This window comes from Dryobates pubescens, chromosome 9 (assembly GCF_014839835.1).
Source record: "Dryobates pubescens isolate bDryPub1 chromosome 9, bDryPub1.pri, whole genome shotgun sequence".
Lineage (NCBI taxonomy): Eukaryota > Metazoa > Chordata > Aves > Piciformes > Picidae > Dryobates > Dryobates pubescens.
This window is the reverse complement of record NC_071620.1, coordinates 12692597-12710161: the sequence shown is the minus strand read 5'-3', so window position 1 is coordinate 12710161 and position 17565 is coordinate 12692597. Positions and strand designations below refer to the sequence as shown.

Sequence of the window (17565 nt, the reverse complement as noted above, 5' to 3'; positions counted from 1 at the left end):
CAATTCCTTATAGGCCATCCATAAATTACTATTAAGCAGAAAATGTTGTGTTTTTTTTTTTTTAACTTCCATACTAATGTCTAACAGAGTACATTTCAACACATTCTTACTTTGTCCTCCAAAATAAGCATAATTTTAATTATTTTTTGATAGCATGTACCTGAACATTTTTTTATACCCTGCATTGTCTGTATCAACAATTGCAATTACTTAATCTTGTCAGAAAGTACTTAAAATTGTGGTCATGGCCTCATTCAATGAGTAACTGAAAAAAAAATAGATACTTGGATCTGCAGCAAATTGATGTTTAAATCATAGTGTAAAGCACATAGATAAACATTTAGTATTTAATCATCTGTTAAAATGAAATGCATTTTCAATTCTCAATCGCTTCATATCAAAATGAAAAGGTAATAAATGTCAAGATTTGATTTCCCACCCTCATCCCTCTTACACTCTGTGTTGGTAGCATCAGTTTTCTAGTGGTGATATCTTTTTGGGAGCAGAAAGGTCGCACTGCCAGTTGAGCAAAATCTTGTTTTGGGTGGTTAGAGTTTGTGCTGGGGTTCAAGATACTGCCCTTCTTTGCACTGCTGTTTCATGACTGCCTCCTGCCCCTCCATGATGAAATAATTTCTACCATCATTTTAGGAATGATGGGTAACTATACTTGTGGCATATTCTTTTAGAACATGGCTTTTAGAGCATCCCATGGCTAGTTCCCTGAAAGCTGTTGGTGTTTTATTTCCTGAATATGCTTCCAGAAACAAAAGTTAGGCTTGTCTGCCCAAATTTAAGCATGTAACAAATAGCTTGGTTGCACAAAAACTATTGAAGTTAGTGCATGCTCACATGGTAGTTACCACCGTGAGACTTCTGTAACCAAATGCCTCAAAGTTGGTTTGATTTTTAGATAATCATAATTTTAGACATCATGCTGAAAATGTAGCCTTGTATCTTTCAGTTGTCTGTCTTCCTGCCATGATCTTCATTTGCTATATATTTTGCTTCCCCCACCACTCCTAGCCACCTCTCCCCACCCCCCCTTTCTTTTTTTATTTATTTTTACTTGAGTCTTTCAAGTTTTGGTTGTGCATAAAGGACTAATAGTAATCCTTTTGTTTTATAGGTAGTAAGTCATGATCTACAGTTGGTCATATCAATGTTAAGAATGGATGGGGAAGAAAATGAAAAGGAAGATGATGTTGATGAGCGCTTACAAACTGTGCTGACAGAAGAATCCCAGAGAAAGACATCAGGAGAAAATGCTGGATGCAACTCTTCATCTCAGCAGGAAACAAGGCTTCTATCAGGTGAAGTGCTCAGGGACCCTGAAAACAAAAGAAAAGAGAATGGCACAAATGAAAAGGCAATGTCAGGATCACCGAACCCGGATGTTGTTGCAGCAGACAAACCTGAAAATGTCTCTAGAAAAAGGAAGATTTCTTCAGAAGACATGGAACATAGTGCAAGGAAATTGCACAAAGTATCTGGAGAACCAGGTAGTGTAGCTGGAGCTGTAAAGGAGGAAGGAGTCGCCACTTGTCTTGGTGATGATGTATTTAATTCAAATTTCCTGTGCCTACATTGTGATTTCAAATGTGCTGATGGTGCCATGCTGAAAATTCACAAGGAAAACAAACATTCACAAGAGGTGCCAGATGTTGTTCCTGATAAATTAGCTTCTTCAGAACAAATCATTGTTGGCTGTACACCTGGGAACACAGACAAAGATCTTAAAGGCAAAATGAGTGATCAGTGTTTACCTTCCTGCTCTCACATGGAAAAACATAAACAAGAAACCTCCTCTAAACAATCCAAAGAGCAAACATTTCTTCACTCAAGCTTCACAGCTGAATGTAGTTCAACATTACATATGCATGTTAAGCAAGATCACGAGAAATCCAAGATATTCTGTTGTGATCTTTGTGGTTTTCAGAGTAGTGAGGAAGATCTCCTAAATTCTCATTTGCTTGGCAAGACACACCTTCGACGCCAAAATCTTGCTGCCCGGGGAGGATTTGTACAGATACTGACAAAAAAATCCTTTAAAAAACAACAGTCTAATGCAATCAAAGAGAGGAAAATCAGAGCAAAACCTGGGATGAGTAAATTAAGGGCAAGAACTGCTGGTGCAAAAGAATTAAGTGTTTGCAGTGCGCTGAAAGGCTCAAAAGTAAGCTTGCCTAAACAGAATGATGGCACTGAACTTGCTGAAATGATACCATCTTCAGATATTCCCACTGAAAAAACAGATACTATGACAGAAGAAACATTACTTTCTTCTGGTGTAGAAGGAAATGAAGTCCGTACAGAAAAAATAGAAGTACCAGCACCCTCAGAAAATACCGTGCAGAAACCAGAACTCCCTCCGAATACCAAAAAGCTAGTTACCAGCTTAAACATGGCAAGGAGATTTAATAGATTGGAATGCAAAAAAAAAAATATTGTCTTGTTAAGGTCTTCATTTGGTCAGAGTAGGTCTTTTAGATTAAAAAGACAGGTAAAGAAAAGGTACAGTTTGTTGGGTAATAGTAAGAGAGGCAAGTCTGAAACTCAGAGAGTACTCATGAAGTGTATCTCCAGCACACAGCTTAAGCCTGGTGATTCAAGCCCTGTGTCACATACAGAATTAGAAACAGATGCTAAAAGCAATTGTAATACTGCTTCAGAAATTCAAAGTCTTACTGAAGATAAGCCAAACACTCTTTCTTCCAGCACTGCAGACCCTAAAGATTCTGACCTTAAACTTTCTGCTGATTGTGCTGTTCTTCATACATGCATTGACTGTGGCCACGTTTTTCAGAACAGGAGAAGTTTGGAAAATCATGTTGCAAAGCTTCATACAGAAAGGATCCAGTTTCATTGTCAGATGTGTAGTTATTCCTCTGGCGTCAGGGAAGACATGGAACAACATTGTCAGGACAATAAACACCAGATGGGTGGTTGTAGCTTTAATTGTCAACTCTGTTCATTTAGCAGCTTGAATGTGATTAGCCTTCGAAGCCATATGAGTGAAGTGCATAATATGTCCTATAGTTGTCCAGCTTGCATTCTGCTTTTTCAAACCGAGGAAGAGCTGAAAAATCATCAAAAAAATGAGAAACATGATGGTTCATTATTTCAGCAAGCCACTCCATTGAGTAACAGTGATCAGACCTTGCAAGCAGTACTTTACGCTGACTCAGTATCAAACAATAGCCAAAATCTTGTAAAGGAAACAGAGGTATCAATAAAAGGAAAAACTCCTGACTCTTCCTTCATAAATCACAGAAACGAACCAAAGCATTCAGTTCTGAATAAAACTCAATTTCAATGTAAAAAGTGTTTTTATAAGACAAGATCTTCCACAGTTCTTACAAGGCACATAAAACTCCGACATGCACAGGAGTATCACTTCCTTTGCAAAGCTTGTAATCTCTACTCACTGAGTAAGGAAGGAATGGAGAAGCATATCAAAAGAAGCAAGCACCTTGAAAATGCTAGGAAAAACAACATTGGACTACGGTTTGAAGAATGTATTGCAAAGGTTTGTGTTGGTGTTGGTGGTATTAAAACAGTGGTGGATCCTTCCATTTCTGTGAGTGGGAATATAGAGTTAGATAAAGAAATTGTACATGTTTCATCCTCTTCTGTAGAAAATGTACCGAGAAATAAGGAATTCATTCCACTTGATCAAAAGATTGCTGAAAATGAGTTGGTTTCAGCTAATGCACCAAGAAGAGGGAAACCCAAAGGCACTATATCAAGGACATGTACCCATTGTGGTCTTTTGGCCTCCAGTGTTACGAATTTGACTGTTCATGTCAGACGAAAGCACAGCCATCAGTACAGCTATTTGTGTAAGGTTTGTAATTATTACACTGTAACCAAAGGAGATATGGAACGTCACTGTGCAACCAAAAAACACAAAAGTCGTGTTGAAATAGAAGGACATGGAAAGCAGAACTCAGAGATCATCATTAGCCCTGGAGGAGGTAATTCAGAATTCATGAGCAAGAAGGTTAACAGCCCCATGGCTGCTTTGTGTGAACATGCTGAGGATGGTAACCAGTCATCAGATTTGGAGAATTCTGTTGTAGACAATCCGGAAGTTGAGCAAGGAGATGCTGAACTACAAGGTGTAAATGCCAGTAGCCTCCCAGATTCAGACCATGCTATCAATACGTTAAATACAAACCAAAGTATATTTCTGGAGCCAGTGAGGGTTACTCAGGATGATGACCCATGCCTCCAGAAAAGAGCAGTGAATGCAAACAACAACAGATGCTTACACTGCAGCTTCGTTGCTCATTCTTCTTCTTCCTTAGAGCTGCATGTGAAGCGAAAGCATACAAAACAATTTGAATACTACTGCATGGCTTGTGACTACTATGCTGTTACTCGCAGAGAGATGATTAGGCATGCAGCAACAGAGAAACATAAAATTAGAAGAGAATCTTATGTTTATTCTTCTTCTGGGGAGGAAGCAAACACAGCAAATACCACTAAAGAAGGCACTGCTTTGTCTCAAGAGGAGCACCATCACAGTGCAGGAGAAATGAAAGCTGGTTTAGGTGAAACCAAATGTGCCAATGACACAGCAGGAGGTGATGAAATCAATAGAAGCTTAACTGAGTGTGTTGTCTTAGATGAAAATGTGACTCCAGGAATGCCTAAAGGTGGCAGTTCCAAAAATGCAGTGGAAGGTGAAGTTGAAGAGGAGTCTAAAAATGAAGAGGACCTTTTTTGTGAAGGATTCCAGCAGGCTCCTCAGAAATTTGAAGCTGTTGAACTTGACAAAGAAGTATCAATTAAAGAAACAGGTTCTTGTGACCTGCAGAAAAGTAGGCATGGTCAGGAGCTGCTCAACTCAGATGGTGACTGCCCTGCAGAAAATCAAAATAGATCAAGCAGCACAAACTTGAATTCAGGAGAAGATGAGGGAAGTTTAGAAGCAAATAGAGAAACCCCTGAAACAGGGTGTAGAAACACAGACAGTATCAACAAAATACCACGGAAAAAGAATAACCTACTTATGCTAACTCTTCCAGAAACAAGTAGTGCAGTGGAGCAACCAAATTCTGTTGGAACCGTTGGAGAAATGGTACAAAATATACAGAGTTTAGTGGGTGACAGAAGTTTCAAAGACGATCCTACCAGGGAGGCAGAAGAAGCCCTTATGGAAGCACCACATGAGGCAGAAGTAACTATAAATAACAGCGTTTGGGAGGCAGATGGCTCAACAGCTGAGGGCATGCAAGAAAGTAATAATGAGGCTTTAGGAACAGTTATCAGTGCTGATGATAAAGGAAAGGCAACAAACAATTTTGCCAAGTTTGATTCCTCTATAGTGAGGTTAAAAAGCCATCAAGATGGGGAGGCCACTGACCAGTCTGCTGAAGGACAGCTGTCAGGTGGAGTGAGATCTAGTGAGCTCATGGTGAAAGCTGAGCCTTCACCAAGTGGTGGCAAAAAGAAGAAGTCAGAAGGAATTTCCCTTGGGGAATCAACACGTATTCGCTGCGATGACTGTGGTTTTCTAGCAGATGGCTTAAGCGGACTAAATGTTCACATAGCCATGAAACATCCTTCAAAAGAAAAACATTTTCATTGCTTACTCTGTGGAAAATCATTTTACACAGAGAGCAACCTTCACCAGCACTTGGCCAGTGCCGGGCACATGCGAAATGAGCAGGCAAGCGTGGAGGAGCTACCCGAAGGAGGTGCTACCTTTAAGTGTGTGAAGTGCACAGAGCCCTTTGATTCAGAGCAGAGCCTGTTTCTCCACATCAAAGAGCAACATGAAGAGCTGTTGAGGGAAGTAAATAAGTACATTGTGGAAGACACTGAACAAATAAACAGGGAGAGGGAAGAGAACCAAGGCAATGTCTGCAAATATTGTGGGAAGATGTGTAGAAGTAGCAATTCCATGGCCTTCCTAGCTCACATCCGTACCCATACAGGTATGGAAACACTCTCTTTACAAGTGGTCTCTTTGAAACAGAATGAATTACACCGTTGGCTTTTTTTCTGCTTGTTGATCTCTTTAATATTTCGTATGAACTGGCATTCATATTGCCAAAGAAATTCAAAATCACTTAAAGGAGTATGAAAACGGTGATCAAAGGGCAGAAGACGTAAGCATAGTCACCCTTCTGCTTTTTGTTTCATATAGAGAGAGATTTCCCTCCCTTTAATCTAAATTGTAACCATTAATTGGTTCTTAAATTTATATAATGAAGCAGTGGTGGGCTGAGAGAACAATTAGCTTTTCATTCTATCTTCCTCTTCCTTGCAGTTGTTTAATATCCAAATTGTTTATTTCATTTCAGTTTAGTTACACTTTCAGCATTATCTAATGCTTCAGGATAGACATTTGCTATGACATCATTCCTTAAATAAATACCAATAAGCAGCAGCAAGAGGTTTTTATAGAAATAAGCTATAGGAATTGGAACTGGTCAGCCTTTTTTGGAAGGTACTGTGTAATGCTGATGTGATACACAGGGATGCACTATCTGATTTAGTTTCTGTGCTAATCACACTTTCAATTCACTTTTGTGTTTAATTTTAAGTGGAAAATTTAAAAACATTTTTGTAGAAAAATGCATAAGCTGCAGTTCTAAATTTATGTAAAAATTCACTGCGATGTTTCTATAAACCTGCCATACATTCTTTATTTTAAATAGACAGCTTTTCTAAATCACTGAGCTCTGCTTAGACAAGTGGTGTCTCCATGGTTGAATTTATGAGTGGATTTGAATAATAAATTCACATTTCAATGAACATATTTTCATTAAAACTGTAAGGTTTATTTTACTGTACTTTTAAATAATGGCTTATTATGGAAGCTATAGTTTAAATTCATGCAGTATTTGAAACTTCGTGCATGGTTACAAGGAAGAGAACAAAAAGGTAAGAAAAAGGGAACATAAAAGGATGGCAATTCCTGGCATAATCCTAAACTAGTTTTGTAATGTTTTTTTTTCATGAAAAGGCAAGGGCGTGACTGGACAACAAAGTTTAAGATTAATCTTGGGAACGCTGACATTGTATTTCAAACCTTTCAAAGTATTTTACTGTAACTGCAGTATTCACGTCTGCCAATAACTCACATACTTGATGCTTTCAGCATTACTTCTATCCTGTCAGTAACATAGTTACCTGTATTGCTTCAGCTAACATCCAACTTTGAATGTAGTGGTAAGTCTTCAGAGGGATGCTTGTGCTCCCATGGTCAGAACAGCTGTATGAGCCCTTAATATGCCCTCTTACGGCAGATAAAACTGAATAAAACTAAGGGGGAGGATGCTAATGGAGCTCGCTTTAGAATTCTTTATGCAACTGTCTGGTCAAGACATGTTGCTTATAATTGATGTGTCCATTACTTGAATTCTCTTGTAATTATAGTCAATAAGTCTTGTAAATGTGTTAAAGCTCACTAAAAGCATACAAATTCAAGAACAGAGTAAGGCTAATAATTTAAAATAATCAATGTAGGCATTTCAGCACTTAATTTCCCTTGTGTGTTGATAGCTGATCATTCTTAATCCATTAAGATTTATTTAGTCGTTTACAATGCAAAATAGGTTTGCACTGGTCACTTGTGCCATTTGAAAATGTCCACCAGGTTAAGTGCAGAATGTAGTCCATTAGTCTTCCTTGACTATATGTATTAATTGCATTTAAAATCAAGTTAATGTGGATGTGAAAGTGAGGTAACTATCAATATACGACAAAGCAACCCTACTTACGTAAGTTACATCATTGATTGTAACATTTAGTAAAAGTTAGTGTACTTTTTAACATCTTGTGTGTAGGTCTTATCATGAAGTATATTTTTATTGTGCTTTTGGATGGCCCTAAATATGCAAAGCAATAAAAGAATATAATTCATTTTGCAAGTCGCTTTTTGGTGGTGCGTGTGGAGGAGGTATAGAAGGGTTACAGAACAGAGTTTTATCTGCCTGCTTTCTTCTGGCACCTTTAAATTAAATGCTTTTCTTGTGCTTTGCTTATTCACATAAATAGTAATGTGGAGACTTTTATTAATAGTTAATGGGAAGAAGGCTTCTCTTCCAATCTGTACTTTCATATTTGTGATCTCCTTTGTGTCTTATAGAACATTTTATTCCAATCAGTATCACAATGGATGCAGTAGAAAAAGAAACAAATATTTTTGGGTTATTAGGAATGGAGGCAGAGGGTACTGACATACTCCACCAACTGAGTATACACTGGCTTGCAACATTGGTGAGGCAAAGCGCAGTATTTCTAGCTTGCCTTCTGATCCAGCCTAACACCAGGTACATAATAGGAGCAGAGCTGCACGTTTCCCCATTAATTGTTCTGATTATATGCTTTTGAAAACAATCTTTATTCAGCATCCAGATGTCCATATATATGTTTGTATATATGTAACCATATCCAACTCTTTGCCTTCTAAAATATTTTTTTATTGAGTAATTAATGATGGTTTGTGGTGGGGGAGGAAAGTTGTAGAGAGCCATAACTAACAATTTCCATTAATAGAAAAATAATGTTTCAAAATACTGTTAAATAGTGTAGGAGATTTTTCATGTTGCAAATGAAAGGGAAGCTTTGCTAGAGAGGAGATAACAAGTAAGTCCATCACATGCTGACAAGTGAAAATGAGGAAGTGTACAGAAAAATAAAAGGAGTAGTAGAGGTGGAAGACTTTTTAGTTCGCAGTTGATGGAGGTCCCATAAACTTAATTAACAATCAACATCTGAGGAAACATCACCTGCAACCACATCATCTTTGTTTTGTTTCTCATCAGATTTCTCAGTTAATGGAAGGTTTGCTCAACGTCAGTGTAGTATCTTGCTTCCTGTGTCCTAAAAGTAGGAGGTAGTGGTATGATGATAGTGTGTGCAGCTCTGCTCACTTTGCATTGGGCCTGTGCTAGGGACACAGCTATGCTTGCAGGTGCAGGTGATGTTGCCTTTGGCTGGCTTAAAGCTGAGGCAGTAAATTTTTCTAACAGTTTTGGGTCTCTATTGTCTTAATGTAAAATAAGGACTATGAACTCCAATCTTTTTTGTAAAATAGTAGTAAAACAGTAGCATGGTTTGTGTCTGTCTGACCCAAACTCTTAAATTGAGTCCCCCCCACCCTCCAGTTCTCTTGTTAAGAGCCTTATTGTTTACTGCTACCATCAGAAAATGCACACTTTGCTTCCATGCTGTAACTTGTGGGTAAAGTAATTCTGTGGCTACTTTTTTTTTTTTTTTTTAAAGTAATTTGGTTAGAACCATACTGTATTGAAAGTATTTCTCTCTTTTTTTTCCCCCTGTGAACTCAAATCCAAGTGCAAATCCAACAGTATCACATTTAACACAGCATATAAGAACCATTCAAGTCTGTAATTATATGAGTAAGAAATGGTTAATTGCTTCAACATTATTTCAGATAGCCCTATGGCAAATGCAGGCTTTTTGTCCCATCAGTTTAACCTTTAGTCTAATGTCTTCATCTGAAGTATAAAATTTTGGGGTGTTCTATCTGAGAACACACTGGAACAAATTTGGCATCATCGACCTGAAAGGAAGATGCGCCACTTCTGTTTCACTTGATAAGTACAAACTGGGGCCTGCCAGCACTTGAATTTTCATGGGGTTCAAATGAAGATGTTAACAGATATTCAGCTCAGGATTTTAGAAATAAATAAAAAACTCAAGGCCTCAGTGATTTTTGGATGAGAGCAGTCAACAGAATAATACATTTCTGTATTGTCAGCACGGTGTAACTATGACTGTTGTGAACTCAAGTTCTTCACAAAAGAGTCATGTAAATGGAAAACAGCAAAGGTCTTGTGTGGAAGCCCTGTGGGACACCTGCAGTAACAGAATGAGGAACAAATTTACAATTTAATCAGTAAAAGAGAAACTAAGGGAACATAGGATTGAATCCATGTGGCATTTGAATTCTGTGACAAAAAAGAACAGTATAAACACCAATAGAAAATCCTCTCCAATTTGAGCCTCGATGTTATTAATTGTGCAATTAATCTCAATATTAGAAGTTAAAACATCAAATTCTAATACTCTTTTAGTTAATGCAAAGGTAGGCTTTTAAAAAAAAATAAATTTGCATGGGTCTCTCTATAGAGTTTGGTGTTGATTTGAAATGTCACCAAATTAATGATTAATTTAGTTTTACCAGGCTGATTTAAATAAACTATTTTTTTCCAGTGTGATTGGTAGAAAGTGATTGCTGTTACCTGCAGTCTCAAACAGCTTTTGATATTTAACATATAAAGCTGACTAGATATAACCATTCAGGTACTAAATATGTTTTACTTCTACTTCCCACAGTAGAAATGGAAGTATTAAGAGATCTGGCTTCATTGTCATTGAACTGTGAAATATTCAACCTTGTCTGCCCATGCTTAGTACTGTTGACTTTTTTATTTCTGTTAGAAGATTAAAATTAAATGCTTCATTTTTCATCAGCTTTTGGGAATTAAATTGAAATTTAAGACTTAAAATTTTTACTAAGATCCTCAATTTCACCAATGGATTCTTAGAGGATATTCTGTTTTCAAGGGCAAAGAAAAAGGTTCATTGATCAAGTATGATATAGTGCAACATTTTTCTTATCACAGCTCTTTATGTATATTTATTAAAGATCACATATTTCATATTATGCTTAACTGTATTGGAAGAAGTACTTCACAAAACATACACTAAATGTAATATGGAGACTCTGTGACCATATTGTACTTACTTTTACCTGCAATTTTATGATTCTGATTTATTGATTTAAGGATTTAGCGGTCAGCAAATTGGAAGGTGCTGCAGCCTACTTTAGAATGGTGTTGCTGCTTAGTAACAAGTGCCCACTTCAACCATTTCAGTTTAAAAAATTAGTTTTTCCATACTAGAGAGAAGATCGCTGTTAATTAACACAGACAAATAATTTCAGTTTTTGTTGAACTGATGTGATACAAGAAATAGGCTGGTACTTCTTCCTTGGAGAAATCATTTCTGAGTTCTTTGGTCTGCAGTAGACATTTAATATTAAAGTTTGTTCTTGAAATAAATAATAGCCAAAATGTCAATACTTCTGGTTTGCAGAATAATCATAAATTCTTGACCATAAAACAGTCATAAAGGCATAATATTTTATCCACTGTATATTCATACATTGCATGTCATTACAATAGCTAGGTGATGAATCATTTTCTGTGTGTGACAGAACAAATCTGAAATACCAATGCTAATGTGAAATCTATTCAAAGTCTGAGGACTTGTAAAATTACTTTACTTTAAATGTATTTCCTCAAAAAACAAGTACAGTTTGCAGTTTACACCAGTTTCAAGCCACTTCAAGACCATTACCCAAGTTTTAGCATTACCTTTTGCTGTCTTGCTGAAAGATTATCTACGTAATATATGTTGTCCTCTTATTTTAACATTTGGTGGATTTCAAAAATAATAAGATTTTAAAAAGTGTGAATCATTATTAAAAGTGAAGAGAATAGTTTCCACGATCTTGAACTTCAGGAAACTTTAATGAGTAATGTATAATATGTACCATCTGTGTCCTGGGAGTTATAAATTTATGTACAAGATCCTTTTTTTTTTTGTTAGGTGAAAATTTCAAACAGGTTAAATGTGGGATAGGCTTTTTTTAAAGGTTATTTTTTCCCTGGGATTTTTTATTTCTTTAACTGTGGGTGATATATTATTCTAATTCAACTCATATCTTATGCTAAATTTTACTTAGGATCAAAGCCATTCAAGTGCAAGATATGCCACTTTGCAACAGCTCAGCTTGGAGATGCCAGAAACCATGTCAAGAGGCACCTTGGGATGAGGGAATACAAGTGTCATGTCTGTGGGTGAGTAAATTGAAACAGTCTCCACTGTGGTTAACCAGGAGAGGAGAGCAGGATATGCATTGTTTCAGAATTGAAAATTGTGATGTGAGCAAGAGTGGCTAAAATTATGCATGCATATCCTCCTTTCCATTGTTATGGTAAATTCCTTAAATACAGTTATGACATTCTTTTCCCACTTCTAATCCTGCACTGAAGATGAGCAATTTTATGGGCTACAAGGTCAATTTGAACCTGTAATCTGTAAATTGACTAAATTATAGGATGTTCATTCACATTGCCAGGGAGAACTGTAAATTCCATTTAAAGACATAAAAAATATATAATATAGACTTTACTGTGTGGGGTTTTTTCTTCTGCTATACTGTTATAATTTTAGTACCATTAGCAGATTTCTGGACTCCATTAGGGTTTTCATTCTTTACAAAAACAAAACAGAAGACTGATTTTTCAAACAAACGGAACTAAAATATTGCAGGCAGAAGACTTTAAAAATAAATTGAAGTCTTTTATGCATGCTTGTGTTCTTGTTTGTTCCCCCCAAAATCTTGTTTTTCTTTTTACTTTTTTTTTTCCCACTTAATCGTTATTTCCTCAGAAGGATCGTTCATAATGTTTAATTGTCCTTCAAATGTGTTGCATTTAATAGGAGGCATTGAGACTCCTTAATGCAAAACTAATTAATTTAGCAGAAATGTTTAAAAGGTTTTAAAATGCCATGGCATATATGGTACATCATAGGACATTCAAAGTTGGATTTTAATACCCTAGTTCTGATTAAAAATATATTTTAATGTTATTATGCTGGAGAAATTAACTAATATATGCATCATATAAAAACATTTTACTCAAACCTATGTAACCTGCTATAGCAGTCTTACGGCTGAAGTGTAGAAGAGCAGAGGTTCAATTAGATGATGCAGTGCACACATGAATGGTGTGGTGTGATGTTGGGGATAATATTCAGCAGGAGGGGTGTTTTAGCCCTGGTATACCGATCTGCTGCAGGACAAAGTGAGCTACACATTTTAAAGGACAAGCGAATCTTCAGCTGAAGATACAGCTGAGTGATTTTCACTGATTCATCTCTGGTTTTGAAATAATTTTGCATGCAGCATTATGCGATACTTTGGATGTTTTTTACTCACTTAAGAAAATTAATTGCTCACTTCTTGAAACAAGAAATAAAAATGTATGAGCCTAGTTCTTAAGTCCACTGAATATCAGTAGCAGAGTAACTTGTGCTCCTCTTTATTTTTCAGCATGTTTAAAATTAACATTATGCGTGGTAGGCTATTTTATATTGTTTGAAAAATGTTATTTACTGTCTCTGCTATATGAATTGCCAAGAATTTGGCATGGAAGATAGTTAACAACTACAGATCCACAAAACTGTTTAGCTAAGGCTAAGCTCTGTTCTTTAGAAGTTGTCAACAAACTTGACAGTGGTTCTTTTTTCAATTCCCTTTTAACTTAAACTGAGAAATCATCATAATATTTAACTATGTTACTGTGAGAGGAAAAGTAAAAAAATCTTGAAGTAGCTAATACCATTTCTTTTTATAAAAAAGAGAATTAAAGTGATTAGGATTTGGCACAGTACCCAATTTTTTTTCTAAACCTCATTCCTTCAAGATTGGCGCATTCTTAGAATCTGTCTAAGAAATTACACAACTCTCAGTTGCAATTCACGACATTTATGCAAGAGAAAGAGCAAAACATCTATGAACCACTGAAACTGTGGAGAATGTTAGTCACTTTGCTAAGCTGATTGCTTACTGTATGTAGCTGGCATGTCATATCTGGTAGCCAAGCAGGTACTCATTTCCCACTTTTGTGTAGTATTGTATTGCAAATTTTCATCAACAACACGAAGCTGTGGTATTTAGAGATGGTGAAACAATGAGTCGGAGAGATGTATTAAGATACTCCCATGTTCACAAAAATCTGATTTATATACCTGTTTAATCATCACATTTCACTTAATGAGCACCAAAAATATATTTTAAGACACATATATTTAAAACTGTTGGAAAAGACGTTTTTGTACTACAGCTAACAGTCCTGAAGAGTTGATCAGGATTTTGAAGGAGGAGGAATGACCGGGGCAGTTTGAACCATAGTCCAAATAATGAATGTGCCACCCTGAAATGTGGAAGAAGAGAAAAAAGTGTAATAGCCTGTGCTGTATTTCTGCTATTTTTGTTGAAAGGACTGGGTAGTGTGTAGGTTAAAAAAATAAAGTAGCAACATAAAAGAAAATATAAAATTGCTAGGATTGGCTATCGGATTAGTGGCACTATAGAGCATTGGTACATTAACACCACTGACAATGTCAATTCATTATCATTGATGGCTAAATAATCTTAGAAATGCTCAGTGGACCTATTAGTTCCTGAACATAAGCAGCTCATGCTGCATTTCTTCATTAGCTTTAATTGCTATAAATTTTACCTTTTTAAAAATCATGCTTTAAAAGGTGAAGTGATCTTTCAGGAACATTAACTCTGTAATTTTGTCACAAACAGAAGGTCCTGCACTATGTTTTCTTTTCTACAGTAGTTAATATTCTATCCTCTGACTTTTAGATTCATAGTAATAAGCCCTCTGCTAGTTGTGAGGATAAATTGTGTTTCAAAAGCTTTTGAATCTGCTTGGGCACTTTTTAAAGGTGAAATGTCAGTGCAAGATTGTGGTGTAGTGTGGTCTCAAAATACCACCTTTTTATTTTATTTTTTTTTTTTCTTTTCTTTTTAAAGACAAAAATTATGTGGAAATCTTTGTCTTAAAAAAAAGAAAAGCTGTATCTGCGGTGGTGTTTCAGGAAGGGTTTGCTGTGCCTCGATTTTTCTAAACGATCATCATGTTTACATGATACAAAGTACACAGTATATAATTCACTGAGTTGTTGAAAAAGGCAGTAATTTTGCTGTGGAGTTTTATTATTTTTTATTTTTATTTTTTTTTTAAAACTGAAACTCAGGGTTTGTTTTTCTTCAGCTGCACTGCAGAAACTACATGACACAGAAATTGGACACCGCTAATGTTTTAACATTTGGAATAAACTGTCTGCTACTAATTTTCTTATCGCAGATGTGTGTTGTTTTCTTTTCCATACCCACGGCAGTAAAATGTATCCCATTATTTGAAAGGTAGTATCTGTTTTTCTGCAACTAGTAAACTGCAGCATATTTGAATTTCACTTTTGGAAGTCTGGCTCTGAAATTGGCCGATACCCTGCCTTAGATGAGCAAATCTTGGCTGGCCGGCATCGAATTTTTTTGTTTAATTTGCTTGGTGAAATGCAGTGAAAAGGCTTATCGTGCACTTCTCAAATTTTATGCCTCAGGTAGAACATCAGAAAGGCATTGTTCTGCACTTGAGGTTTTGAATAGAATTTATAGGCAATGTTTGATTTAAAAATGCATCTACTATTCCCTTGCGTTTTTCTTGCCTTTGCTTTCAGAAACAGAATTTTTGGGCATGTAGTTACATGTTTCAAGTAAGAGAGGCTGCTTCTTTCTTTTCTTTATTCCCCCCCCCCCCTTTATGACTTCTTAAAAATCTTCTGAGGAACATGGGCATAAGGTAGGTTTGGATTTTAGGAAAATTTTCAGTACTTAAAACATGCAGATAAACAACCGAAAGGACATTTGTAGCAATGTCCTTATTATGCTTATTCCATGCATAGCATTCAAGTGTTTTAAAGAACAGAAGTATCTGTAGTCAAAAAGGACTTTGGAGGGAGCTGGAAAAGGTGGTTGTTTTTGTTATTTTGCTGAAATACTTCTTTCTGGTCAGGATTTTTGTAGTCATTGTTTATTTTTGCACTTAGCTTTGCTTTGGGGTTGGTTTGGGTTTTTTTGGTGGATGAAGATTTTTTGTTTTTTACTTTTACTTTCTGCTCCTCAGTTCTCGATTTGCTTTGAAACTCCTTTTCCCAATTAATTCTGGAGATGTTATAACACGTTCTCCTAAATAAGTATTTTGCTAAATTTGGTTATTTTATAACCTCATATAAACAAGCTTTGAGAAGAGTTAGTGTCCCAAGCATGGAAGTAACTTCCCTTTTGCTCGTGTTGTAAATGCTGGGAATAGTTCAGAGATCTTAATCTGTATAAAGTTCAATATTTTAATGACACTGGTTGCACTGAGAATGTCTGAAGAAAAATACTTATCTGTATTGAGAACAGCTGCTAATAGATCTTTTGTTTTTCTTAGATAAGAATGTGCTTTGACCAGCTGCATCAAAAAAATTGGCAGTACTCCTGTGTATTGTGTTCTAAAAAATCTTTTAGGTTTTCAGGGTTTTTTTTAACTGATGATTGTTAATGTCAGGGTACTTTTAGTGAAAGCCTGCTCTTAAGATTGCTTTTAGCAAGTGAAAAAGACTTATTCATAAATTTATTGGTGGGAGCAGGAAAAACATTGTATTTTCAAGGATGCCTTAATGTACTGTAATGTAAATTAATTATTTATACTTGTGCAGTTTGGGAGATCTTAAATAGGAAGTTGCTACTCTAGTAAAACTATTTTTGTGTGGTATTACCTAGTTTTTGTGCATTAGAAGGGATCTCTGTGTAGATGATTATAATGTCACTTTCTGACCTTTGCAGCTTGAATAATTGTAAATCATTGCTTCATAACGTGTCAGAGAATGTCTGTACTAGGCAATTAAATGGCAGAATATAATAGACCAAATTATTGCCTGTCATGTTTTCAACAACACAGTTAGTATTTGAGTTACACTTAATCATTACGTGCATTAGCAACTTCATTGGAATCCAGCTTCAGGCTGAGCATGAAATACATTACATTATTTAAACCTCTAATGGTAGAAGTCATTTATTTGTGTTGAAGTGTACAACATGCAGAGTTTCATAAAGCAAGGAACACTTGAGAGCTTAATTTATCCAAATCAAAGTCTAAATGCAGATAAACACAAGTGGCAAAAATTAGTAATTTTTATAGGCTGGAAATATTTAAAAATACATGGTTGTGGGTAATTGCAGGCAGCAGGAATAAATTAAAATCACTATTTTTAGTCAGCTCTGAGAACTAAAATTGTTGTATACTTAAATCGTCAAGTGCATCATGAAATTGCATTTTTGGACACACTATTGATCACATGCATCATGCCTACAGAGGTGTTTACACACACACACACACACACACAATTGAGAAAAGGTATTAGGTTCAGCTGTTTAGATCAGAAATAAGTGTGTGTGAAATGACTGTTCCAGATCCAGCTATTTTGAATTTCTCTGTCTGCATTTTGCCATTTGGTCCTATCGTACGCTTATGTCTACATTTACGTTGGTGAAGAAAAATGAGGTGAACCTATGTAACAGCTTTCCAAACTTGCATGCAGACTTTTAAACAAACTAATAAGAAAATACTAGAAAAATATATGGAGTAAGGCAACATATGTTTTATATTATCTTGCCAATTTTTGCTCAGTTATCTATCATTCGATTAGATTTGTGAACCTGACCTTCAATACACAGTCTCTGTTTTTAGTATTTAAGACAACTACTTGAAATTGAAGCAATTTACTTTTATTCAGAAAAGCTTCCAGCATCTTTTAAACAACTGGTATGGATCCTGTGGTGCGTTGGGTGAAAGTCTCTCGGCCTGGAAGTCTGCCATGGAGCTGGCAGGAGTTAAAGTCAGTGAGTGGGAGGCTCTGGTACAGGCAGTTGAAGGACTCTTCTGTTTG

The 17565-nt window shown here is 36.0% G+C and overlaps 1 protein-coding gene across 1 annotated transcript in view; it reads left to right on the top strand.

Annotated features, from left to right (window-relative positions):
* Positions 1 to 17565, top strand: part of ZNF407 (zinc finger protein 407) — a 354410-nt gene that overhangs the window by 26141 nt on the left and 310704 nt on the right. Inside the window, exons 2-3 of the mRNA XM_054164093.1 lie at positions 1130 to 5945; positions 11735 to 11849. Coding sequence (XP_054020068.1) covers positions 1163 to 5945; positions 11735 to 11849 — 4898 coding nt within the window. The 5' untranslated portion in view covers positions 1130 to 1162. The remainder of the gene's footprint in view (positions 1 to 1129; positions 5946 to 11734; positions 11850 to 17565) is intronic.